At 45.9% G+C, this 27,765-nt stretch overlaps 1 protein-coding gene across 2 annotated transcripts in view; it reads left to right on the top strand.

The window, feature by feature from the left end:
* Positions 1-27,765, top strand: part of LOC115177480 (cyclin-dependent kinase 14) — a 207,782-nt gene that overhangs the window by 131,751 nt on the left and 48,266 nt on the right. For both annotated transcript variants that reach the window (XM_029738290.1, XM_029738291.1), the window contains 4 exons: positions 5,828-5,891; positions 7,964-8,012; positions 13,792-13,931; positions 16,929-17,076. In XM_029738290.1, coding sequence (XP_029594150.1) covers positions 5,828-5,891; positions 7,964-8,012; positions 13,792-13,931; positions 16,929-17,047 — 372 coding nt within the window. In that variant the 3' untranslated portion in view covers positions 17,048-17,076. The remainder of the gene's footprint in view (positions 1-5,827; positions 5,892-7,963; positions 8,013-13,791; positions 13,932-16,928; positions 17,077-27,765) is intronic.

Below are 27,765 nucleotides of genomic sequence, written 5' to 3' on the forward strand. Positions count from 1 at the left end.
GTGATGGTGGTGGCGTTAGCCGTGGTGGTGGTAGTTGTAGTGTTGGTGGTAGTGGTGGTGTTAGTGGTAGTGGTACTGGTAGTGTTAGTGGTAGTGTTAGTTGTGGTTGTGTAGTGGTGGTAGTGGTAGTGGTAGTGGTGGTGGTATTGGTGGTGGTGGTAGTGGGGGTGGTGGTGGCGGCGTTAGCGGTGGCGGTGGTAGTGGTAGTGTTGGTGGTGGTTGTCGTGGTGTTGGTAGTGTTAGTGATAGTGGTGGTGGTGGTGGTAGTGGTAGTGGTGGTGATGGTGGTGGTGTTAGCGGTGGTGGTAGTGTTAGTGGTGGTGGTAGTGTTAGTGGTGGTTGTGATGTTAGTTGTAGTGGTGGTGGTAGTGGTAGTGGTAGTTGTGGTGGTGGTGTTAGTGGTAGTGTCAGTGGTAATGTTGGTGGTGGTAGTGGTAGTGTTAGTGGTGGTGGGGGTAGTGGTAGTGGTAGTGGTGGTGGTATTGGTGGTAGTGGTGGTGGTGGTGGTGGTATTGGTGGTGGTATTGGTGGTATTGGTGGTGGTGGTGGTGGTGGCGGCTTTAGCGGTGGCGGTGGTAGTGGTAGTGTTGGTGGTGGTAGTCGTGGTGGTGGTAGTGTTTGTGGTAGTGGTGGTGGTGATGGTGGCGGCGTTAGCGGTGGTGGTGTGGTAGTGGTAGTGGTGGTGGTAGTGGTGTTATTGGTGGTGGTGGAAGTATTGGTGGTGGTGGTAGTATTGGTGGTGGTGGTAGTATTGGTGGTGGAGGTGGTATTGGTGGTGGTGGTGGTATTGGTGGTGGAGGTGTTAGTGGTGGTGGTGGTGGTGGCGGCGTTAGCGGTGGCGGTGGTAGTGGAAGTGGTAGTGTTAATATATACCTTTTCTTTACTTTGATCTCTTACTTTCCTTTTAATTCCTTTACTTAATTTACTGTGACAGTGTGTAATATCTACATTCAACACACTAGAACCATAAAGACAGAGACTCTGGCTACAGAAACATTAGTGGTAGTAGTGGTAAGGCTGTGTCCCCTTTCAGCCCTGGTCAAAATTAATGCTCTAGAAAGGGAATAGGGTGCCATTTGGGGTGCAGGCTAGTGTTAGTGTTTGGTAGGGACGCCCCCTGCTTCTCCTCTGAAGCCAGTCAGACAGTCAGTCAGACAGTCCTGAGTGGCAGGCTGCGGCTGCCTGAGCTAATTTCCGTCCTGAAGGCTGTGTGTCACCAGAACAAACACAGCACTGCTCACACACACACACCGAGCCGCACCTTACAGCGCTGCCTGACAGTAACAAGAGATCAGAGGGGAAATCAACCAACACACCCGGACTGGCTGGCGGAGGACAGAGAGAGAGAGATAGATAGAGGGAGAAAGGAAGAAAGAAAGAGCAGGACTTAGGTAGGGAGTGGAATTGTGTGTGTGTATCAGCTCAAAATGAATGAAAGGTTGGCATAGTTCATTTGTGATGTATTAGCATGTTGGTGTTGCTGTGGAGATGTGTCATGCTTCAATGGCAATGATGAAGCTGCCGTGGCCGGTGTCGTGGTGTGGGTGGCCACGGTGAGCGATGCTGTGTGTGTAGCTGTAATTAAGGTAGTGAGTGTTTCCCTACAGGGCTGAGGGGGTGACGGAGAGGGGACAGCTAATTTCACTCTGCGCCTCAGGGAGGCGGTTGGACCGGGGGGGGATCACCCTTTGTGTGTGACTGCGGTCAGGGATTTGGCACACACACACACACACACACACACACACACACACACACACACACACACACACACACACACACACACACACACACACACACACACACACACACACACAATCCAATCCCCATCCCCTGTCCATGTTGTGCTCTGCAGGTCATGGTACACTGCTGTCCTCTGCTGGGGTTGACTGTAAATACATGAGCACATTGACTAGGCTGTATGTTTTGGCTCATCTCTACTCTGACACTGTGGTTGGGACTAGAGTATATGCAGCTTGTGTTTCAGCCTCTGCCTTTCTATCCCAAGTCCCACCCCTACACTTCAAATACCCCCTCTCTCTCCCCTCTCTCTCTCTCTCCCTTTTCTTCTCCCTCTCATGCTCTCACACTCACTCCCCAACCAACCACCCACCCACCTCTCTCTATCTCTATCTCCCTCTCATGCTCATGCGAGATTTTGAGATCAAGGTTTGTTTTTCTACTTACCCAGAGTCAGACAAACTCATGGATCCCATTTTTATGTCTCTGCGTGCAGTTTGGAGATGATTGAAGTTAGAACATTGTTAGGTTAGTGTAATTGTTGGGAGAGTCCCGGTACAGTAGTCAGCTCCTCTCACAAACAGGGAAGTAGACCTTCTAATGACTCTAAAGCTGGGTGGTTGGTCATTGTCTTTCAAAGCTATACACATTAATCAATATTTTATACATTTCTTCGTTTTACTAATATTTTAACAATATTCTAACTTCATTCATCTCCAAACTGCACACAGACATACAAGTGGCATCAATGAGTTTGTCTGACTCTGGGTAAGTAGAAAAACAAACAAAATCTTTAAATCTCACAGTATCCCTTTAACCCAGTCTGTGTGAGTGAGGTGTGTTTCTGCTCCTCTGAGTGTGTACACCTCGCCAATTTATGTGTGTGTGTTTGTGTATGTGTGTGTGTGTGTGTGTGTGTTTGATTCAGTGATCTCTGCTTGACACCCAAAGTCAACAAAGGGCTTTTCTCTAGCTCACACACACACACAATTATCTCAGCAAAACATTGACCTTCACTTCTTGAATGTGATTTTGGTGTAAACACATTGTAGGAGAATAAGGGTTAGCAGGTAACCATGTCTGTTACTGTGCGACTCATTCGTTTACATACACACCAATATCCCATTATTATTCGGGATAGTCAAGTGTTCTGCTTTTGAGTTGACGTATATAAACATCATATCCTGTTTACAATAACCCGAAAAAGCTTGCATCCCGGTTATGAAAAGCCTGGATAATTGAACCTTTATTTAACTAGGCAAGTCAGTTAAAAACAAATTCTTATTTACAATGACGGCCTACCACAGCCAAACCCTAAACCAGAAGACGATGGGCCAATTGTGCGTCACCCAATGGGACTCCCAATCACAGCCGGTTGTGATAAAGCCTGGAATCGAACCAGGGTATGTAGTGACGCCTCTAGCACTGAGATGCAGTGCCTTGGACCGCTGCGCCCCTTGGGAGCCAAGACAGGGTACTGTGCCATGTAAACATCCAATGTGCTGTTGTTTCTGTGGTCTGTGCAGGCTCAGTTTCATATATCATGAGTGTTGTGGAATGATGTTTTTATATTTCCGACATTTGGTAGGCCGTGTCAACTATAGTTTGACACGTGCAGCTTCTCTTCTGCCATAACGTGTTACTCCAGAAGACTAAATAAAGTGGTGCTGACCAAAATAATGTCTTACATTGATAGAAGGAATGCATTAGCAATCTAGTTAATACCGGTAAAGTTGTATGTTTCGTTTAGGGACTGGGGAGAAAACGGAATAACTCCAAAACAATGGAAAGATTGGTCCAGTGCAAAATTTCCTAATTTCATCAGTTTGACCTGTTTTAAGGAAATCAAAAGCTGAGAAAATGACATAACACATTTCTCGTCTTGAGTGCATATTGTATGTGGTCGAAACAGTAAGAAATTATTTTTCTCCACTCCTGTTCCCGAGACATATTATGTATAATTTCTCTGAAAGAAATGCATAATTCTGCAGGAGATAATATTATATTTCACATAGAAATCCAAAGAGGGTGGCCAGCAGAGATAGGTGAGATGGGCTGAGGGAAGCTGAGGGTTGGGATGTGTAATTGGAGACAAGTGGGAGTTGTTGGGCGGGGGTAGAATGACAGTCAAAGATAAAAGTAAAAAAAATTCTGTCAAAATAAAACATAACAAAAAGTACATTTGAATGACACTGAAGGCCAGAGTAGGTGTAACGGCAGTCATGTAGAGGGGACCAAGGCGCGGCGGGTTGAGTGTTCATGATTGTTATTTAATGAAAAAATGAAACACTTTACAAAGGAACAAAAACGACAGCAACAGTTCCGTCAGGCAACAACCACAAAACGGAAAACAACTACCCACAAAACACAATAGAAAAAAACCCAACTTAAATATGATCTCCAATTAGAGACAACGCGAACCAGCTGCCTCTAATTGGAGATTATCCCAATACCCCAACATAGAAATAGAAAAGCAAGAACTAAACATAGAAACAAAAAACATAGAATGCCCACCCATATCACACCCTGACCTAACTAAACAGAGAAAAAAGCAGCTCTCTTAGGTCAGAGCGTGACAGTAGGTAACAGTTAATGTTGAGGCTGATGCCGTGCAGGTGTTTGTACACATGCAATATACACACACTCCCAAATGCACATATGTGCACATACACGGACACACACACATGTAAGTAGTGCCATAAATGCACTCAAACATATTCAGTTGGCTTTGCTGTTAGGATTTTTGTTGTACTTGATGTCTTTTGTTTTTTGCATTGTTGTTTTCTGTTTTCCTTTGTCTTTCTCTTTTTTCTCTTTTGTTCATTTTGTTGGGGGGAGGGCAGGGGGGTCTTGGGGGTGGGGAATGGAGTGATTGTACTTATTTATACATTTTCTCTCAGGGGGGTGGCTGTGTGGGGGGGTCTTGGATGTTCGAGGGACAGCTCTTGGGGAACTGTGGGGTGGGGGTCTTGGATGTTTGAGGGACAGCTCTTGGGGAACTGTGGGGTGGGGGTCTTGGATGTTCGAGGGGCAGTTCTTGGGGAACTGTGGGGTGGGGTCTTGGATGTTCGAGGGGCAGCTCTTGGAGGGCTGGTGGGAGATCTGTCAACGTGCCCTTGAGCATGGCATTGACCCTGGTTTTTTCTGTGTGTCGCTCTGGATGGAGGCTGTTAGATGACTAATGTGATGTAGTTGTTGAGCGGCTTCACTGCAAGTATATTGTATGTTTTAAATATTCATTTAAAAAATAGATTAACATATTTTTTTTATATTATGCTACATATTAGAGGTTATAGACCTACAGTCAGTGTCCGTATTTCAGTTACTATTCGATTTAACCCATATGAACTTAAATGAGGAATATTCTGTTTATTCATGGATACAGGGATACTCATGAGTGGGACATCAAAGGTACATGTAAACAGCTTATCACAAATACGACCTTAAGCGTGATATAACCTACTACCCGGATACTGTGCGCATGTAAATGTGGTCATTGTTAAGGACCTTAGTGATTCAGAGGTTCCTCTTCGGTCATAGTGTTAGGTGTGCGTAAATGGCTGTAAGGAGTCAGGCGCAGGAAAGCAGATATTGGGTAGCAAACGGAGCCTTTTATTTAGGCGAACCAAAAACACATGACACAACGAACACGAAATACAATACGGGTTGACATAACCCAGCGCAACCAGTCTAACGTGCGCATACATGAAACAATAAACAATCCCACACAAAGACATGGGGGGAACAGAGGGTTAAATACACAACAAGTGATTGAGGGGATTGAAACCAGGTGTGAGGAAAACAAGACAAAACAAATGGAAAATGAAAAGTGGATCGGTGATGGCTAGAAGACAGGCGACGCCGACCGCCGAGCGCTGCCCGAACAAGGAGAGGACCCGACTTCGGCGAAAGTCGTGACACATAGAAATTAAATGTTTTCTCCATGAGACGATCTCATCTTTTCCTTTCTCTGTGGCCCAACTTTGTTGTTGAAATATGAATGTGTTGATATGGACACAGCATGTGTCTGTCTGATGCATTTCTTCTCCCTCTCTTATTCTCTCTCCTTCTGTCTCCCTCCTTCTTTCAGGTCCTAGGCACCCCCTGTGAGGATACCTGGCCAGGGGTCCACTCTCTGCCCCACTTCAAACCAGGTGAGGAACACATTCACACACACACGCACGCGCACACACACACACACACACACACATACACACACACCCTAGGTCCAACAGTCAGAATCAGACTTTGACTCCAGTTCTACTTTGTAAACCTTGGAGGCATGCCTCTGTAGTTCACACAGCTCAGGCAGGCCTGTGAGCCAGCCGTACCATCGCTGTGCCATCCCTGTGCCATACTAAAGCTACTGCTGCTGCCCTCTGGGAGCTCATTAGAGACAGACTGGACGGTGCTCGCAGATTAGTGTTGGCATGCTGGAACACACAGAGAGATAGAGGGGGAATTAGAGGAGTGACAGAGAGAGGAGGATGGAGGGAGACGAAGAGGGACAGAGAGAGAGCAGGGGTATCATAATGTGAGTGGCGTATCTAGCTGTATGTATCTCCTGTGACCAATTACAGAGGAACTGGGGTGTGAAACACACACAAACACACACACCTAATCTCATGTCCTGTGGCCATGGCTGTGGTTGGCCATAGTTCTATGTTGTCCTGCTGCAGTGGGCAGCTGTGTGAGCAACACACGCTGTCCTGTCCTGCTGCTCCTGTCATCCACAGACCTGGCTTCAGTGTACCAGATCAGTGTATGATCTCTGCATGACAATAGGTACACACACAATACACACTTTTATTATCAGCAATTGAGGCAGTTGCCTGATCAAATGTCCAATGCAAGACCACCTCCCTCTCTTAATAAGTGTCTCTCCAAGCTACCTGTTTCCTCCATAAGGTGAACAATCTTTTGACTGAATCCCGGGATAGAGAAAACCTTTTATTTTCTTATTTTTGCTCTAAGTGGATGCTCAATGTCACAATGATCTAATCTAAACAGCTGTTTCAACCCTCTCATTGTCACCATCCCTCAACCACAAAGTGATCATTAGCACACAACAGATGGAGCTGTGAAAATGCTAACACTCTGGGTGTAGTTATATCTTTCCACCACCAGAGGACAGTGTTGTTTCACTCTATATCCCTCTGAATATATCCAACCTCACTGAGAGCTTCTCAATCTGACCAGGTTTTAGTCTTCCTCCTGAACTGTATTCAGTTTCCAGATATTAAATCAAACACAGAGGTGGTATCAGCACGTTGTTTATGATTCTTCACATTCTCAGCGTTACTTTCAATAATACACAGCCATGTTTACAGCCCTGGTTTATTTTCACTCTGGTGTTCGCAGCACAACCGTTTAGGTTTGAAACGTAGACAGCCATGACACTTAGCCTGACCTTGGTGCTTTACGATGGGCTGGAGGATATTTAGTATAACCACAGTATATCAGACATTTGAGAAAGACAGGAGTAATCTGGATATCAAAACAACTCATATATGTCTAATCCCTGACTCTGGAACAGTCTCACCATCTCTCTATCCTCCCCACTCAATAACTCCTTAACTCAAACTGTAGCTATTCCGTTTCTCTCTGCCCCTCTGTCTAGAAGTGGAACAGTGGCTACTCTCTCTCTCCCCTCTCCCCCTCTCCCTAACCCGTGGTTGGCTGTCTAGCTGTCCTGGAGGTTGGCAGTTACAGTGCTAGTCTGAAAACAGAGGTCTCCACACAGAGGTTTTGGATGAGGGAGTTGAGCTGTCAGAAGGGAACACACACAGTTCGTACACATTTACTCACACACATACACCTAGCCATTCATACCGTAGGCACACACACGCACACACACACACACACACACACACACACACACACACACACACACACACACACACACACACACACACACACACACACACACACACACACACACACACACAAAAATACTTTTAATATATAATAATAGTGCCATTTAGCAGATGTTTTTATCCAAAGCGACCTATAATTATGAGTGCATACATTTTAAGTACGGTGGCCCTGGGAATCGAACCCACTACCCTGGCGTTGCAAGCATCATGCTCTACCAACTGATGTTAACCTCTTGTTAAATCACATACTGTACAACATACTGCAACATTTGTTGCAAAACTTCACAAATGTGTCCTGATGATGAATATGAACATGTTTCTATTGTCTCTCTGTGTCTTTACCCATTCAGACAGCTTTACTGTCTACAGTTCCAAGAAGCTCAGACAAGCATGGAATAAGTAAGTGTACTGTTTTTGTCACATAAAATGTTGTGTGTGTGCGCCTATTCATATGTGTATGCATGGACAGAGGGCCATTTTGTATGCCAGGTCAGATGGCCATTTTGTATGCTAGGTCAGAGGGCCATTTTCCCACAGACCCACTTTTGTGCTCTTCCTGTCTATGAAAGTTCCCAAGGGCAATACGCTCCAGACCGCCAACCCCCCACCACTCCATCCATACATCCCTCTCTTTTCTCTCCCTGAGCCCGCCATACTGAAGGCCCCTGGGACTGTTCTGGTCCCCTGACATACATTAGTAGCCCAGTTAGAGATGGCTATTGTGTGTGTGTGTGTGTGTGTGTGTGTGTGTGTGTGTGTGTGTGTGTGTGTGTCCTTCCTCTCAGCTCTCTACCCTTGAGGCGTCTAGACCTACAGACAGCTCACACACTCTTCCCAGGGTTCATCTGTTTTAGAGGGGGGGGGCTCCCAGATCGGGGTCATGCCACTGGTGTCGTGCCACCAGAGCACCCAGCCCTGACACAGATGGCAGGAAAGGGCACAGGGGGCATTCCAGATGTGGACCACCCTCTGCCCCTGGCACTCATCAGGAGCCTGGGGGGACAGGCAGAGACAGGGTGACTTGATGATTTGGTCACAGATACACAGAATGTCTCACAGTATTCTGGTCTGGCTCAGTGCTGAGAACTCTTGGCCTCTGTAGTGACCACATTGACCATGGCCCAGTGTTTAAAAGTCAAGGTTCCACACTCTCTCTTGCTGTATCACAGTTTCCTTTTTCAGATGCATATAAAATAAAATGTTATTGATGGCTCAAAACGAGAGAGAAAGAGAGCGGCAGTACATTTTATGTTTGTCAGTTTGTGTGTCTACAAGTACAGTAATTGTAGATTTTCTCCCAGTCTGTGAGAGAGATAATGTAGTAGTGAGAGAGATACTGTAGTAGTGAGAGACATACTGTTGTAGTGAGAGTCAGAAAGTCAGCCAGTTGATAGTGGAGCCTCAGTAACAGACTGACTGACAGACAGACTGACCTGGGTAACAGACTGACTGACAGACAGACTGACCTTAGAAGAATGACTGCCGTGTCCCATGCCCTCTATGTCTGACCCCCCAGGATGAGCATGCCAAACGCTACAGTTCACACAGTCTGTCTGTCTGTCTGTCTGTCCCTGGCCCCTCTCCCTGTCTATATGTATGTCCCCCCGGCCCGGCGCCCTGCTCCACTCCACTCCACCCCATCTGCCTAGCCACTCTGGCCCCTGCCCCGTTCCCCCCTCCTCCCCTTGGACCCCAGCCAGTCCATGAGGAAATAAATATGTGAAGAAAGAAACGGGGAGGAATGTTAACGACCGCTGCTTCTTCCCCCTCCTTTTATACCATGCCAGGTCCTGATGAAGTTGATATGAACACATGCATCCCTCTCCCTCTCTCTCTCACTCCCTCCCAATTCCTCTCTCTCTCTCTCCCCCTCCCAATTCCTCTCTCCCTCTCCCAATTCCTCTCTCTCCCCCTCCCAATTCCTCTCTCTCTCTCCCCCTCCCAATTCCTCTCTCCCTCTCCCAATTCCTCTCTCTCTCCCCCTCCCAATTCCTCTCTCTCTCTCCCCCTCCCAATTCCTCTCTCTCTCTCCCCCTCCTAATTCCTCTCTCTCTTTCTTCTCCTTGCACTGAGAGCTCTCCCTCTCCCTCCCTCCCTCTCTCCCACCCACTCTCTCTCTCTTTCTCTCTCTCTCCCTCCTATCTCTCCCCCTCTCCCTCTCCCTCTGCCCCATACCCACCTCCCTACTGCTCTGACATGGATAGCTGGGGTAGTTTTCTCCTTCTATGGTTTGTTGTATCAGATCAGACATTCACAGGCATCGCATGCAAATAACATGTAAGGGTCAGAGCACACGGCATGCTGGCATTCCTCAGTTTAACGGTTTCGGAAGTGCTTGTGTGTTTTTGTAATGGTAAGACTACCCCCCCTGTTTACATTGACTGTATGTTCAGTACAGCTTGTATAACCCATATAACCGTGTGTTCAGCACTTTATTAGCCAGCGGAGTCTTTGAAAGTAGCTCGGCTGACGGTGGTGTTGCATGCCAGACAGAGCTTGTCAGTGTGTAGATCCATTCTGCTCTCACATATCTCTTTGTGCAATAGTACCCTCATCCACAATGACTCACACATGCTGAAAGGCAAGCAGCTCTCCTGGACTGCTGTCGGGTCTTGCAGGGACATATGTTTTGACACAGCCACAAAGACTTGTTCCAAAATAGCGTTTGATTGCTAGCCATGTTGGGTGCTGTTGAAAGGTCCTGCGGTGCTGCCGTGCCTTGCCTTAGTTATAACCATGGAATAGTGGTGGGCCAACAATAGGAGCAGGTGTTACTGCCTGTAGTCACACACAGGCACACACACACACACACACACACACACACACACACAAACACATAAATACACTCTCGCAGACACACACACACATGCGCACACACACACACACACGTACACACGCACGTGCTTTCTGCCCTCCCAGGTCCCGGCTGTGGTTTCCTCATGGAAAAACATGAAGACATGAAAAGGCGTCTCGCTCTGAAGATGGAATGCTTCTTTCCGCTATGAACGTCCCATCAACCCGGGATGTTTGATTGTCGGAGGAGATATCGATCACAGATGTGTGCTTATTTACTCGTAGCATCTGACCTAGCTAGCTAGCCGAGTGAATCTTCACGCTCAGGCTAGCTGACAGCGTTAGCAGGCAGGAATGCACACCTATATCAGCAACACAAGCCCTTTGTTTTCTAAGGCTTTTATATGGAGGTGAAGTTCACCCAGTCAGTGATACCTGTTTGTTCCTTTGTTTCTGGCTCTGTTGTTGCTCAGACTGTAACACCTTTTATCAGGTCAAATTAGCAATGCCTGATGGGATTTTGTACCATTTTCTGTCATGCTAAAACCTGACTTGTAAACGCACACTACACTTTCTGATTATACAGTATGTTCTAGATCAATCACACAGTGACCTGTAGTAATCATTATACCCCCCCTGCATTACCCCACCCTTAAGCCTCAAAAGTTATGTTAAGTTTAAAATGGGAACCTACCCATTTTTACATTGAGTTCAACATCCACCATCTGTGGTGAAAATGAAGGGAGAAGAAGGTCCTGATGGAGTTAGTTAGCTGTGTTCCTCTCTGCAGAGGGGGTCTATTGAGTTCAGTAGTGTAGATCTGCTCTATTCCCTCTGAGAGGAGGAGAGACAGGAGGAGGAACTGTGGGAGTGGGCTTCAGAGTTCCTGGCATTAGGTCTGTCTGTGATGAGAACTCAGAGGTCTCTCTCTCTCTCTCTCTCTCTCTCTCTCTCTCTCTCTCTCTCGCACACAGACACAAACACACACACACACACACATACACCCATACTGTACATGCACACACACACACATACACCCATACTGTACACACACACACACACACACACACACACACACACACACACACACACACACACACAGCTCGGTAGATCCGGCAGAGGGAGGAATAACATCATGTTTATTTAATGGACTGCAGGCCTAATTACTGACTTGGTTGTACTTTGTTATTTTTTCTGCTTCCCCTTCGGTGCTGAATGGTAGGCGGGTTCAGGAGTTCAGAGCCTCCCCGTACGAACACACACGCGTCAAACGCACATGCACACACACGAGCAGGTCGATGAAAGCCTACAGGGAGTTGAGAGAATGCCTCTGTCTTCACCCTCTTTGATGAAGTCTTTCATTTTTCATGGTGACCGGGTCGGCCTGTGTCACGGGCATGCCAGGGAGAGGAGGTAGTGTGTATGGAGGGTGTGTCCACCATGCTAATAGTCTGTTGTCTTTCTAATCAGAAGGAGAATGTAATGGGTGCTTATATTTACAAGTGTGTATTATACATACAGTTGAAGTCGGAAGTTTACATACACTTAGGTTGGAGTCATTAAAACTCGTTTTACAACCACTCCACAAATTTCTTGTTAACATACTATAGTTTTGGCAAGTTGGTTAGGACATCTACTTTGTGCATGACACAAGTAATTTTTCCAACAATTGTTTACAGACAGATTATTTCACTTATAATTCACTGTATCACAATTCCAGTGGGTCAGAGGTTTACATACACTAAGTTGACTGTGCCTTTAAACAATTCCAGAAATTGATGTCATGGCTTTAGAAGCTTCTGATAGGCTAATTGACATCATTTGAGTCAATTGGAGGTGTACCTGTGGATGTATTTCAAGGCATACCTTCAAACTCAGTGCCTCTTTGCTTGACATCATGGGAAAATCAAAAGAAATCAGCCAAGACCTCAGAAAATAAATTATAGACCTCCACAAGTCTGGTTCATCCTTGGGAGTAATTTCCAAATGCCTGAAGGTACCACATTCATATGTACAAACAATAGACGCAAGTAAAAACACCATGGGACCACACAGCTGTCATACCGCTCAGTAAGGAGACTCGTTCTGTCTCCTAGAGATGAACGTACTTTGGTGCGAAAAGTGCAAATCAATCCCAGAACAACAGCAAAGGACCTTGTGAAGATGCTGGAGGAAACAGGTACAACAGTATCTATATCCACAGTAAAACGAATCCTATATCGACATAACCTGAAAGGCCGCTCAGCAAGGAAGAAGCCACTGCTCCAAAACCGCCATAAAAAAAAGCCAGACTATGGTTTGCATTTGCACATGGGGACAAAGATTGTATTTTTTGGAGAAATGTCCTTTGGTCTGATGAAACAAAAACTGTTTGGTCATAATGACCATTGTTATGTTTGGAGGAAAAAGGGGGAGGCTTGCAAGCCGAAGAACACCATCCCAACCGTGAAGCACGGAGGTGACAGCATCTTGTTGTGGGGATGCTTTGCTGCAGGAGGGACTGGTGCACATCACAAAAGAGATGGCATCATGAGGATGGAAAATTATGTGGATATATTGAAGCAACATCTCAAGACATCAGTCAGGAAGTTAAAGCTTTGTCGAAAATGGGTCTTCCAAATGGACAATGACCCCAAGCATACTTCCAAAGTTGTGGCAAAATGGCTTAAGGACAACAAAGTCAAGGTATTGGAGTGGCCATCACAAAGCCCTGACCTCAATCCTATAGAACATTTGTGGGCAGTACTGAAAAAGCGTGTGCTGGCAAGGAGGCCTACAAACCTGACTCAGTTACACAAGCTCTGTCAGGAGGAATGGGCCAAAATTCACCCAACTTATTGTGGGAAGCTTGTGCAAGGCTTCCCAAATCGTTTGACCCAAGTTAAAGAATTTAAAGGCAATGCTACCAAATACTAATTGAGTTTATGTAAACTTCTGACCCACTGGGAATGTGATGAAAGAAATAAAAGCTGAAATAAATCATTCTCTCTACTATTATTCTGACATTTCACATTCTTAAAATAAAGTGGTGATCCTAATGGACCTAAGACATGGAATTTTTACTAGGATTAAATGTCAGGAAATGTGAAAAACTGAGTTTAAATGTATTTGGCTAAGGTGTATGTAAACTTCAACTGTATGTGTGAATTGGATATTCCCCCTGAGACACCAGGGCCAGCCATTGTCAATGGCAACCCTGGAGCAATTAAGTTTCAGTGCTTTGCTCAAGGGCACATCGACAGATTTTTCACCTTGTCGCCTAGGGGATTTGAACAAGACATATTTCGGCTACTGGCCCAACACTTTAACCACTAGGCTACCTTCTGCCCTGTTTCTGTTATGTAGGTAGTGAACCATGCTAACTGGCTGTCTATCTTCCCTGTAGGTTGGGCTATGTGGACCATGCTGAGGAGTTAGCCTCTAGGTTCCTCCAGTGCTTCCCAAAGAACCGTCTGTCTGCTCAGGCAGCTCTCCAGCACGAGTACTTCAGCCACCTTCCTCCACGGCTCTGGGAGATCTCAGACAGTATGTATACCTTCACTAAGACACTGGATCTCTCTCTTTCTCTTTATTTAGCTCTCTCTCTCTCTCTCTCTCTCTCTCGCTCTCTCTCTCTCTGTCTCTCTCTCGCTGTCTGTCTGTCTCTGTCTATCTCTGTCTGTCTCTGTCTGTCTCTCTCTGTCTTTTTCTCTCTCTGTCTCTCTGTCTGTCTCTCTCTCGCTGTCTCTCTCTCTCGCTGTCTCTCTCTCGCTGTTTCTCTCTCACTCTGTCGTCGTCGTCCCCCCCCCCCGCTTTTGACCAGGGTGCTGTTGGGACAGTAGAAGCCCAGATGGACCTCAGTTGTCCACCTCAAGATCTACATTTGGATGTTCTTTCCGTCTTACTCACTTGTTAAGTAAAAACAGATGAGTTCTGGTGCAGCATGATCTTCTCTCTTACATTAAGAGTCTATGAGAATACGGGGAGTGAGAATACATCTACTCTGCTCAGTGCTTTGCAACATAAAGTTGTTTATGAAAGTATTGTATTAATATGAATTATGTTGATCTGGTCAGCCACGTGCTTCCTTAGCTTCAGCCAAGATATGAAACAAGACCTCAAGGAGGCAGTCATCACATACCTGTATATACATATACTGTATATATCTGTTGTAACTACCAAAATAAAGGAAACACCAACATAGTGTCTTAATAGGCCGTTGGACCACCATAAGCCATCAGAACAGCTTCAATGCACCTTGGCATAGATTCTACAAGTGTCTGGAACTATTGGAGGGATGCGACATCATTCTTCTACGATACATTTTTGATGGTGGTGGAAAACACTGTCTCAGGCGCTGCTCCAGAATCTCCCATAAGTGTTCAATTTGGTTGAAATCTGGTGACTGAGACACACACACACACACACGTGCGCACACACACACACACGTGCACACACACACGTGCGCACACACACACACGTGCACACACCCACACGTGCGCACACACACACACGTGCACACACCCACACATACCCTTTAAACCCCCTCTGCTCCTTTGAGACCCCTCTTTCAAAGTCACTGAGATCTCTTCTTCTAGCCATGGTAGCCATTATAATGGGCAATTAAGCATGTTTATACATGACCCTAAGCATTTTTTCTTTACAAACATTTATAATTTTCTCATCACAATACCCAACCTGACATCCTACATGACAGTTCAGTTGCCATCGATTCAGAACAGGACATTCAACTGTGTCATTCAGAGAGGACATACTACCCATATTATTAGACTACAAACACAGATACATACAGAGCCAATCCTATCCGTTCACCCCACTCATCACCAGTGTCAAAGCCCAAAGCCTGTTCAGATAGCTTCATAGGAGCTGCATTGGGACCGCCTGCCAGAGACAACCCACCCACAGGCTGGTCATTTTAATATGAGAATCATTCTCATTTTAAATTCCCCAGATGAGGATTGATTGATCTCTATTAATCCTGTTATCAGCAGGCCACAGTAGGTTGTTCTGTTAGGAGAAGCAGGAGCTCTGCGGCGGTCACCAGGCTAGGAGAGACGGTGGCTCTCTTTGTGCTGTTACACACACACATGCATATGCACACACACATGCATGCATAATTGCACGCTCTCTCTCTCACACACACACACACACACACACACACACATACACAAACACACTAACACAAAGAGGCAGGCTTTAGATTGAGGAAGAATATAGTCAAATTAAAACTGTTATAATGTATAAATGAGGTCCTTGGTGGATCAGCACTGTAGCAGCAGGGAGGGAGTGAGAAACGGAAGGAGAGAGGGAGAGAATAACAAATGGTGGTGGAGGAGAAATGACTCTGAAGAGAAGGAATAAGAGAAGTTAAATAAAGGGATCATTGTTATCCTGGGTGTTAGCCTGCTAGCGAAACATGGTGATGTTGTTTTGTGCAGCAGGTAGACAGGCAGCAGGAGAATAGAGACTGATGGGAAATGCCCTAGCCCATGATACCACTGGGAGTTAAACCTGACTGTCAGCACTCTAACACTAACTAACATGAGCTTTACATTCATTACAACACCACAGATAATGAAGAAAGAAACACAGCACACACAAACACACACACACAACACATATACTGTATACACACACACACACAACACACAAATACACACACACAGCGTGTTCAACATTAAAGCTGAATCTTTATTAGTGTTATCTGGCTAGGGACTGAAGGAGAACATGGTTTATTCAGCCACAAATGCACTCCGTTGTCTAATGTGTTGGGAATTATAGAGACAATAGCTAAACAGATTTATTATGAACAATGGAAGAATTACAGCAGGCATAATAGACCACCCAGTCCCGCGGGGTGTGTGTGTGTGTGTGTGTGTGTGTGTGTGTGTGTGTGTGTGTGTGTGTGTGTGTGTGTGTGAATTGGATTGTAATTGTGACATTTAACAGAAACGCTGTGGGAATCTGAGACAGAAGTAGCGTACAATAATAATGTCTTTGACTCGACCTTCACAGTATTACAGACTCTGATATCTCGCAGTATTACGGACTGATATCCTTCAGTATTACGGACTCTGATATCTTGCAGTATTACGGACTCTGATATCTTGCAGTAGTACGGACTCTGATATCTTTCAGTATTACGGACTCTGATATCTCGCAGTATTACGGACTCTGATATCTCGCAGTAGTACGGACTCGGGTATCTCGCAGTAGTACGGACTCTGATATCTCCCCACGGAAACGAAATAAAGGATGTGAGAGAGAGTGTTCTTATAACTCAGTTCATTGATAGTGTGTCCTGAAACTCTCGAAAAAGCCTTAAAGAGAGAAATTCTCATCACTTCAGAGCATTTTGGCTCAATCTGTAATCCTTTGACTCTAAGAGGACACTATGAGGTTGGCGTTAATGACTGATACATCTCATTCTCTCACTCTTACTCCCTCACTCTTTTTTGTCTCTCTCTCTTTCTCACTCACTTTTCTCACTCTCTCTGTCTCGCGCTTTCTCTCATACCCCAGTGGCTACTATCTTCACGGTACCAAATGTCAAGCTGCAGGTGGAGTCAGGTGACAGTATACAGGTGTGTACCAGGACCAGCTCCAGCCATGCTAAAGGGCCGTCCAGCAGCAAACACTGACTGGGGCAGACTGCCCCACAGCTAGCCAGGTATGTACATGCGCACACACACACACACACACACACACACACACACACACACACACACACACACACACACACACACACACACACACGCATATACACACACACACACATACAGTCGTGGCCAAAAGTTTTGAGAATGACACAAATATTAATTTTCACAAAGCCTGCCGCCTCAGTTTGTATGATGGCAATTTGCATATACTCCAGAATGTTATGAAGAGTGATCAGATGAAATGCAATTAATTGCAAAGTCCCTCTTTGCCATGCAAATGAACTGAATCCCAAAAATCATTGCCACTGCATTTCAGCCCTGCCACAAAAGGACCAGCTGACATCATGTCAGTGATTCTCTCGTTAACACAGGTGTGAGTGTTGACGAGGACAAGGTTGGAGATCGCTCTGTCATGCTGATTGAGTTCGAATAACAGACTGGAAGCTTCAAAAGGAGGGTGGTGCTTGGAATCATTGTTCTTCCTCTGTCAGCCATGGTTACCTGCAAGGAAACATGTGCCGTCATCATTGCTTTGCACAAAAAGGGCTTTACAGGCAAGGATATTGCTGCCAGTAAGATTGCACCTAAATCAACCATTTATCGGATCATCAAGAACTTCAAGGAGAGCGGTTCAATTGTTGTGAAGAAGGCTTTAGGGTGCCCAAGAAATCCCAGGACCGTCTCCTAAAGTTGATTCAGCTGCGGGATCGGGGCACCACCAGTACAGAGCTTGCTCAGGAATGGCAGCAGGCAGGTGTGAGTGCATCTGCACGCACAGTGAGGCGGAGACTTTTGGAGGATGGCCTGGTGTCAAGAAGGGCAGCAAAGAAGCCACTTCTCTCCAGGAAAAACATCAGGGACAGACTGATATTCTGCAAAAGGTACAGGGATTGGACTGCTGAGGATTGAGGTAAAGTCATTTTCTCTGATGAATCCCCTTTCTGATTGTTTGGGACATCCGGAAAAAAGCTTGTCCTGAGAAGACAAGGTGAGCGCTACCATCAGTCCTGTGTCATGCCAACAGTAAAGCATCCTGAGACCATTCATGTGTGGGGTTGCTTCTCAGCCAAGGGAGTGGGCTCACTCACAATTTTGCCTAAGAACACAGCCATGAATAAAGAATGGTACCAAGACATCCTCCGAGAGCAACTTCTCCCAAACATCCAGGAACAGTTTGGTGACGAACAATGCCTTTCCAGCATGATGGAGCACCTTGCCATAAGGCAAAGGTGATAACTAAGTGGCTCGGGGAACAAAACATCGATATTTTGGGTCCATGGCCAGGAAACTCCCCAGACCTTAATCCCATTGAGAACTTGTGATCAATCCTCAAGAGGCAGGTGGACAAACAAAAACACATAAATTCTGACAAACTCCAAGCATTGATTATGCAAGAATGGGCTGCCATCAGTCAGGATGTGGCCCAGATGTTAATTGACAGCATGCCAGGGCGGATTTCAGAGGTCTTGAAAAAGAAGGGTCAACACTGCAAATATTGACTCTTTGCATCAACTTCATGTAATTGTCAATAAAAGCCTTTGACACTTATGAAATGCTTGTAATTATACTTCACTATTCCATAGTAACATCTGACAAAAATATCTAAAGACACTGAAGCAGCAAACTTTGTGGAAATGAATATTTGTGTCATTCTCAAAACTTTTGGCCATGACTGTACACTGTCACATACCACCAACAAAAACCAGCTGCCTTCTGATCAGCAACAGCCCTCAAAGAATCCTAAAGCTGAAGTGGTCATGATATGGTATAGTAAAGTGTAGCAGGGGATCCTGTGTAATGGCTAGTGGGTTATCTTCTGCTCTGACTGGGGAAGGTGGTGGTCCTGTCCAGGAGGGACGGGGTTCCCTATTCACCAGGCACATAAAGAGGCTGTATTTGCATGTAATGAGAGATCTGGGGGCCAGGCGGAGGGGATAATGATGGTGAAGGGGCCAGGGCCAAACTTAAGGGCCACACCAGGGCCCCACTCACAGGATTAAACCTGCAGTTACAGACAGACAGGTGCAGGGACAGGTGCATGGGTTTAGGGATGAAGCTCGTTGGGTGAACACTGACTGGAGAGGATGACAACCACACACCCCTACTCATACACACACACATACACATACACACACACACACACACACACACACACACACACACACACACACACACACACACACACCCACACACACACACACACACACACACAGACACGCACATAGGGCCATAGGGTACATAAACCAAACACAATAGTTTTACACACCAAACTGGACTATGAATCCTCCTACAGTGTATGTGTGCGCGTGAATGTGTGTGTGTGTATGTGTGTGTGTGCGTGCGTTCATGTTTGTGTGCGTGTAAGAGCTGAGAGTGGAAGTCACCCCACTGGGAGAGCTGTGTCCTCTCAGCTGCAGTATTCTTATTGAAATGATCCTCTTTGTCCCTGCCCTTCCCACTGCCTGACAGACTGACAGAGCCCCAGTGATAGCAGACTAATCCACATGCACATGCATGCACACACACACACACACACACACACACACACACACACACACACACACACACACACACACACTTTCAAACACACACACACAGAAATACATGAATGTCTGGTATTCTAGTAAAGATAGAAGAGTCTTCGAGGACCTGGGGGAAGTGTTGTATTATTTATGAGAGGTAGTGCAGACAGACAGGCAGGCAGGCAGGCAGGCAGGCAGGCAGGCAGGCAGGCAGACAGGCAGGCAGGCAGGCAGGCAGGCAGGCAGGCAGGCAGGCAGGCAGACAGACAGACAGACAGACAGACAGACAGACAGACAGACAGACAGACAGACAGACAGACAGACAGGCAGGCAGACAGACAGACAGACAGACGGGCAGGGTGTATTCTTCCGAGAGGTTAATTCCCAGTAGACAGTCTTTGTGCTGTCTAGATGGATGGTTTCACACAGCCCACTACCTGTCTGTTATAGAACTGAATCAAGACCAGAGAGACTGACACACCTCAGACACACCTGCAGTACAATGTTCTGACTGAAGAGAGAGAGCGAGAGACAGAGAGAAGGAGAGAGGGAGATATAGAGAGAGATAGTGAAGGGAAAAGAGAGGAAGACAAGATGGAGGAAGGTGGGGTGGTGAAGAGGGGGTAGCAAGAGAAGAGTCATTGAACACTGGTCACTTTAGTAATGTTTCCATCCTGTTTTACTCACTTTATATGTATATACTGTATTGTAGTCAAGGCTCATCCTATACAACAACTGCTGTACACACCTTTTCTATTCATATACTGTCCATAATGTCTATACACACCATCATATTTATTTATATTTATATTCCGGACTCTGACATTGCTCGCAATAATGTTTCTATATTTCTTAATTCCTTTATTTAATATGTGTATGCGACCAATACAATTTGATTTGATTTAGAAAGAGAGGGAGCAAGCAAATAAATAGAGACATACATGATAGTCATGTGTGTTGTTTGAAGGGGGAGAGAGAGCGCGAGAGAGAGAGAGAGAAACAGGCTGCACATGGACAGTTATAGAAGTGTACTGCAGAGCTATACTGTATGTTTATTCATGAGTGTGCATTATTCAGGGGAATGGCTGATGCAACATTGTACCTTGGCTTTGCAATGGCTCTCTCTGTACCATCGATCCTCACGATGACCATGAAGTTCACTTTGAAGTTATTTTCGACCACCTTTTGGTTGACTTCCATTGAGTTTGTACTTCTTGCAATCAGCCTCGCAAACGTCAGTTTTCAAGTTCAAGTTTCAATTTCAAGTTTCATATTGCACCGTTCCATTGGCTCAGAGGTAATAGTCTACAGTCAGCTCCTCTCCTCATCTCCTTTCCTCATCTCCTTTCCTGGTGTCACGGAGAATGACTGGTTAAAACAAGCATTGCATAGGCCTCCACGACATTGCTTTTAGCTGTGTTTTGAAATCTGTGCAGAGAGGAGATTTGAAAGGTATTGGGATGCAGACTGTAGCAGAACCTGTCAGCAGCCAGCCAGCCAGCCAGCCAGCCAGCCAGCCAGCCAGCCAGCCAGCCAGCCAGACAGACAGACAGACAGACAGACAGACAGACAGACAGACAGACAGACAGACAGACAGACAGACAGACAGACAGACATGTGAGAGTCAGACAGACAGACAGACAGACAGGCATGTGAGAGTCAGACAGACATGTGACAGACAGACAGACATGTGACAGACAGACAGACAGACAGACAGACAGACAGACATGTGAGAGTCAGACAGACAGACAGACAGACAGTCAGACAGACAGACAGACAGACAGACAGACAGACAGACAGACAGACAGACAGACAGACAGACAGACAGACATGTGAGAGTCAGACAGACAGACAGAGAGACAGACATGTGAGAGTCAGACAGACAGACAGAGAAAGCAGCTCTGGGTCAGGAAGAGGACACTATGGGCCCTCAGCGTCACTATGTCACTTTGAAGATTAGACCGACAAGCGTGCCGAAGCTATAGTGTCTGTCCTGTCTGTCCTATGTAGAGCAGCCAGGCAGCTGTTTATGTGGCTCACACACACATGCAGCCGCACACGCTCACACAGACACACACACACACAACGTTTAGCCATGCCTGCTCAGTGGCCACCTGCCTGAGGGCCTCCATACCTCAGCATTGTGTTACTTGAGTCTTTGCATATGCCATACACACACACACACACACACACACACACACACACACACACACACACACATACACACTCACACACACTCACCAGTGCACAGATTTCACGCACCAGAGCACACCTCTACCAGCAGTCTGTCATATATGTTTTGGCTTCCTGTCCTATATCCTTTAACCAGCATCAACATGTTTCATCACCTTCAACTAGATCCAACAGTAAAGCTCTGTACTTTAGTGTAGCATTTTGCATTTTCTATACCTTTTAAATTGTCAAAGACTCCAGCCACCCTAGTCATAAACTACTGCAGCGTTACCGGAGCACCAAGTCTATGTCAAAGCGTCTCCTTAACAGCTTCTACCGACTAGCAATTAGACTGCTAAACCGTTAATCAAATGACTACCCGGACTATTGGCTTTTTGTTTTGCAAATATTTTCTTACTTTTTTTATTCTGCATTGTTGGTTAAGGGGTTGTAAGTAACAATTTCACGGTAATGCGCATGTGACAAATACAATTTGATTTGATTTATATGGTCCACATACAGAATATACTGTATCGTACAGAGACAACAACTGGTGTTTTTGCTATGACAGTCTTTTTTAGGTTCACAGAATGACCTGGTAGAAAGTTTTCAGAGGGAAGACAAACTGCTTTAAAGCTGTCCCCTGCTGTGTGCCTGGGGGAGGGAGAAAGGAAGGAATGAAGAGAGGGAGTGAGGGAGGGATAGAGGGATCACCTGAGGCACTGCCTTCAGGAATGGAGAGCTTTCTGTCAAATATCCCCGCTTTTCTCTCCTCTCAGTGTTTCTACTCAACACCAATCCCTGATTCCACTGGCTGTGTCCCCTTCGGCAGACTCTCCCTTCTTTGTTTTCATTCTCTCCTCTCTCTCGCCCTTTTTTTCTCCTTCTCTCGCTCCATCTCCCTCTCTTTGTAAACTAATATGCAGTGTGAATAGAGATTGTAATACATTCCTCAAGAGTGTATTATGAATTGGCTCGGTCATTCCCTGTAGAAGGTGCATGAGTCACCAGTGTGTGGATGTGTTTTTTAAAGGCCCCATTTCCTTCTGTTAAATCTTTCACCCTTCCTTCCTGCCTTCTTTCATGGTGGTCTGAGCTGAGCTGGGAACAGTCTTTGGACCTGAGAACAGTCTTTGGACCTGAGAACAGTCTTTGGACCTGGGAACAGTCTTTGGACCTGGGAACAGTCTTTGGACCTGAGAACAGTCTTTGGACCTGAGAACAGTCTTTGGACCTGGGAACAGTCTTTGGACCTGAGAACAGTCTTTGGACCTGGGAACAGTCTTTGGACCTGAGAACAGTCTTTGGACCTGGGAACAGTCTTTGGACCTGGGAACAGTCAGCCTTCCAAGTGTTGAAGTGGAGAGAAAAAGGGTGGTTGGACGTTTTCTCTGTGTGACTCAGTTTGGTGGTGCAGTATGGAGCTTGTGATTTTACTGATTCCACTAAGCTCTGAATCACTACCACCTCAGCTCCTTCATTTAGGCCTACCGTAATTTCCGGACTATTAAGCGCACCTGAATATAAGCCGCACCCACTGAATTAAAAAAATATATATATTTTGAACATAAATAAGCCGCACATGTCTATAAGCCGCAGGTGCCTACCGGTACATTGAAACAAATGAACTTTACAAAGGCTTTAATGAAACACGGCTTGTAACAAAAATAAATAGGCTTTAACGAAACACGGCTTGTAACAAAAATAAATAGGCTTTAACGAAACACGGCTTGTAACAAAAAATAAAAAATTAGCAGTAAGCTTTAGTTGTCTTTTTGCACTGAGTCAATTCCTCATGCTGCTGTTTCCAACGTCTTATCATCGACTCATTAAGACCAAGCTCCCATGCAGCAGCTCTATTTCCTTTTCCAACAGCCAGATCAATCGCCTTCAACTTGAAAGCTGCATCATATGCATTTCCCCGTGTCTTTGCCATGATGAGGGTGACAAAATGACTACCGTAATCAGAATGATGGGAAGTTTGAGAGCGCTCGATTTAATCTAAACAGTAAACAAAAAAGTTGTTTGACCTTAACCCGTTCGGCAATTTCATTGGTCTAATGAAAGCTTCATGCCGCCAAAAAACTGAGCAAGGTCACAGAATGTGTTTTTTTGGAAGAAAAAAAATTGAAAGTGGGAAAAATCCATATATTAGCCGCGTCATTGTTTAAGCCGCGAGGTTCAAAGCATGGGAAAAAAGTTGCTGCTTATAGTCCGGAATTTACGGTATATATAATATACTGTAGATAGCACTATTCTGTGCTGAATGTCTGAATGCTTTTGTTCAGTGTAATAGAGTACTGTCTTAGTAGAAGTTGGTACATGAATTACTCATTCAAACATTTCTTTCTTTTCTCTTCTAAAATAATGTTCTTGACCTGTAAAATCACTTGGTTTGTTACATTTTAATGTCAGTCATGATTTGATTTCCAACCATATTTCTCTTTCTGTTTCTCCACATTCTGTGCTCCATCATACCTCACTGTAAAACATCCTCCTCTCCTCCTTGTTCCCTCTCTATCTTACAGCACTAGAACTCTCATTAGCCGTCAGTTCACACCCTCTCTCTCTCTCTCTCTCTCTCTATTCCCTCACTTTATCTCTCCTGAGATCTCCCTGTCTTCTCTCTCGCTATAATTATTTATTTCACTTACTCTCTCGCTCCTTTTCCATCTCTCCCCCTCTGCTCCTCCTCCCTCCCCCCTTCTCTCTGGTGCTGTGGGTGAGTATCTCTCTCTCTCTTCCCTTTGCCCTCTCTAGTGTGTGAGAGTAAACCTCTTTCTTTCTTCGGGCCTGTTTGATTGACAGGCTTGGGGATTGGATCTGATGAGCCACGCTCTCTCACAGGGTCAAGGAGGCTAGTTAGCAAGAGTTGTCAGAGAGAAGAAGAAGAGAGAGAGAGAAAAGAGAGGGATGAGGGGGAGAGGGTTCAGGACTCCCCCGGGCAGGTGTTCATCTCAGCAAGACAGCCCCCCCACCACACACACACACACACACATACACGCACACACACTCCCTTTCCTCACACCTCCCCCAGCTTGTCTCAGGAAGATGGGGCAGGCAGGCAGAGAGGAGGGGCGAAAGAGCCCTACAGGGAGACGTGGGAATTGATTTCATGTGTAATTTCTTTATCACTAGAGGGAACAAATGCCATCCGCCTTTGGGGGGGGAGGGGGAGAAGGAGAGAAACGGAGGAGGAGAGGCAGAGGAGGAGAGGGAGGAGAGAGGGGGAGGAAAGGCAGAGGAGGAGAGGGAGGAGAGGCGGAGGAGGAGAGAGGGAGAGGAGATCTGACTCTGGATCTCTCTCTCATTACCATAAGCTCCCTTCAGAGCTCCTCCAGTTGTAGGAATGTTTTTCACTTGCTCCCTCTCTCTCGTTCTCTCTTTCTCTGTTTCTCACCCTCCCTCTCTCGTTCTCTCTTTCTCTGTTTCTCACCCTCCCTCGCTCTCTCTTTCTCTGTTTCTCACCCTCTCTCTTTCTCTGTTTCTCACCCTCTCTCTTTCTCTGTTTCTCACCCTCTCTCTTTCTCTGTTTCTCACCCTCTCTCTTTCTCTGTTTCTCACCCTCTCTCGCTCTCTCTTTCTCTGTTTCTCACCCTCTCTCGTTCTCTCTTTCTCTGTTTCTCACCCTCCCTCTCTCCAGCTCCATCTCCCATCCCTGTCTTTCTCTCTCGTAGTAGCTGACAGTAGTTCATGTTGTTGATCTTTGCCTCTAAATAGACAACGTAGATGATAGATGATGATGATAATGAAGAAAATTAAGAATGTGTGTGTGTGTGTGTGTGTGTGTGGGTGCGTGTGTGTGTGGGTGCGTGTGTGGGTGCGTGTGTGTGTGTGGGGGGGTACGTGTGTGTGTGTTTGTGCATGTGGGTGTGTGTGGGTGCGTGTGTGGGTGCGTGTGTGGGTGCGTGTGTGCGTGCGTGTGTGGGTGCGTGTGTGGGTGCGGGTGTGGGTGCGTGTGTGGGTGTGTGGGTGCGTGTGTGTGTGCGTGTGTGGGTGTGTGTGTGTGTGTGTGCGTCCATGCGTGTGTGCATGCGTTCCTGGATGGAGACAGTGGTGATTATGAGCTCAGATGGCTCAGCTCCCGTCCGTGTCGCCCAACCAGATGGTCTTATCCTTATTCAGGTAGTGAATTGGACACATATAAAGAAAAGCTCTGCAATTTACTCCCCTAAAATGGCAAGTTATTGCTTTAAAACATCCGCCATCCTTATTTATTTCCCAGGAGGAAAGGCAGAGAAACAGAAATAAAGCATAGGTTGAGAATATATGTCACAGCAACAAAATCACATTCAGGTTCTGGAGAGAAAGGACATGTATTGGAACACAGTATGAACACATAACACACTACACCTCTCTCTCTCTCGTTCTCTCTCTCGTTCTCTCTCTCGTTCCCTCACCGTCTCTCTCTCTCCTTCTATCTCCCTCCCTCTCTCTGTCTCTCTATATATCTCGCCCCCTCTCTCTTTCTCCCTCCCTCTCTCTCTCTTTCTCTCTCTCTCGCTCTGTCTCTTTCTCCCAACATATGTGCCTCTCTAATGAGCATAGCATACATAGCTTTTCTTCTTTTTTTTCTTTCACTTTTCTTTTTGTTTCTCAAAAAAATGTTCTTGTGTGAAGGAGCCAACAGCTTCACCATCTCCTCATCCAGCAGCAGCAGAAGCCTCGGCAGCTGAAGCCTCTGTGGTTCCTTGTGGTTCCCCTCTGCTCACTGAAACTGGGTTAAATGAAAGTTGTCTAATTAAAACTTGGCCTGTCTTCCATTGATGTGCTTGTTGGGAAGAGTCTGTTAATGCTACTTAGAGATGATGAGTTTCCAAAATTGACATACAGTATATGTCAACATAGAATGGGGGTTGATAATAGACAGGACCTCTGGATTTTGTGTGTGTGTTTGTGTGTGTGTGTGTGTGTGTTTGTGTGTGTGTGTGTGTGTGTGTGTTGTGTCAGTGAGTGTGTATGCACGTGTTATGTAAGAGGGAAGAGAGCAGAGTGTTCTCCAATGTGAGTCTTCTGACATGTTTTTGGTTTGTGTTTCCACTGGAGTTGTGCGTATGTCAGACTGGGAGACAGGTTGGCTGTGTACGGGCCAATTACCTTGACGAGATAGTAGGTCGACATTACCGGGAGAAAAGAGAGGGAGGGGGAGAGAGAGAGAGCAGGTGTCAGGTCTCCTCACTAAATATGCACAACAGCCTAGCGCCCCAGCCAGCCTAGAGCAGAATGCAAATATATCCAATGTGCAGCCAACCTCTCACACCCACAACTTCTCAAAGACACTCTTTCATATTACTGACATCTAACTCTGATTCACAGAAAGTCAATCTTTTCCCAGTTTCTTCATTCCCCTCCAAAGGACCATAGAGACCCTTCTATATTCTTAACAGTCTCATGTACATCATATATAAAAGACAGATTCATAGCAGATCTCACACAGGGATAATCCACTACAGTGACTCATTGTTCTGAGGACTTCAAGCTGAAGTTGAGGAGGGGGAACTGAAGAGCACTGGCTCTATGTCATATGGCTGCTGTGATGTGTAGGGTCTGGCTGGTCAGTTTGAAGCAGGAAGTCAGCGGGAAGGAGGGAGACTGACCCGTACGGATCTGGACTCACAAATTAGAGCCCCAGCAGGGAGTCTCCATGGTAACGCCGCATGGCCACACTGTAGCTGTGTGGATCGGAGGGTTGGAACACTGGTTCTAGTTATGTATCAAGCTCTACATAGAGAGAGAGAGAAATGAAATACATGTGAGATTAAATGAAAGAGATGTGTGTTGAAGGAGAGAGGTGCCAGGGGATCTGGGGCACTCCGAAAATATTATTTTCACTAATACCTTTCTATAAAGTCTGACTTGGTTGACCTGCCCCAGGAGTGAGATAAGTGTACTAATGGTTTATAGTGACAGGATATTGATTTGTTAGCATGAGCCCAGATTTTCCTTGAAAGTGTGAGGTGTGTGTGTGTAGGATTTGTGAATAGACCCTTTTGTATACTGGTAGCA

Source organism: Salmo trutta, chromosome 37 (genome assembly GCF_901001165.1).
Source record: "Salmo trutta chromosome 37, fSalTru1.1, whole genome shotgun sequence".
Classification (NCBI taxonomy): domain Eukaryota; kingdom Metazoa; phylum Chordata; class Actinopteri; order Salmoniformes; family Salmonidae; genus Salmo; species Salmo trutta.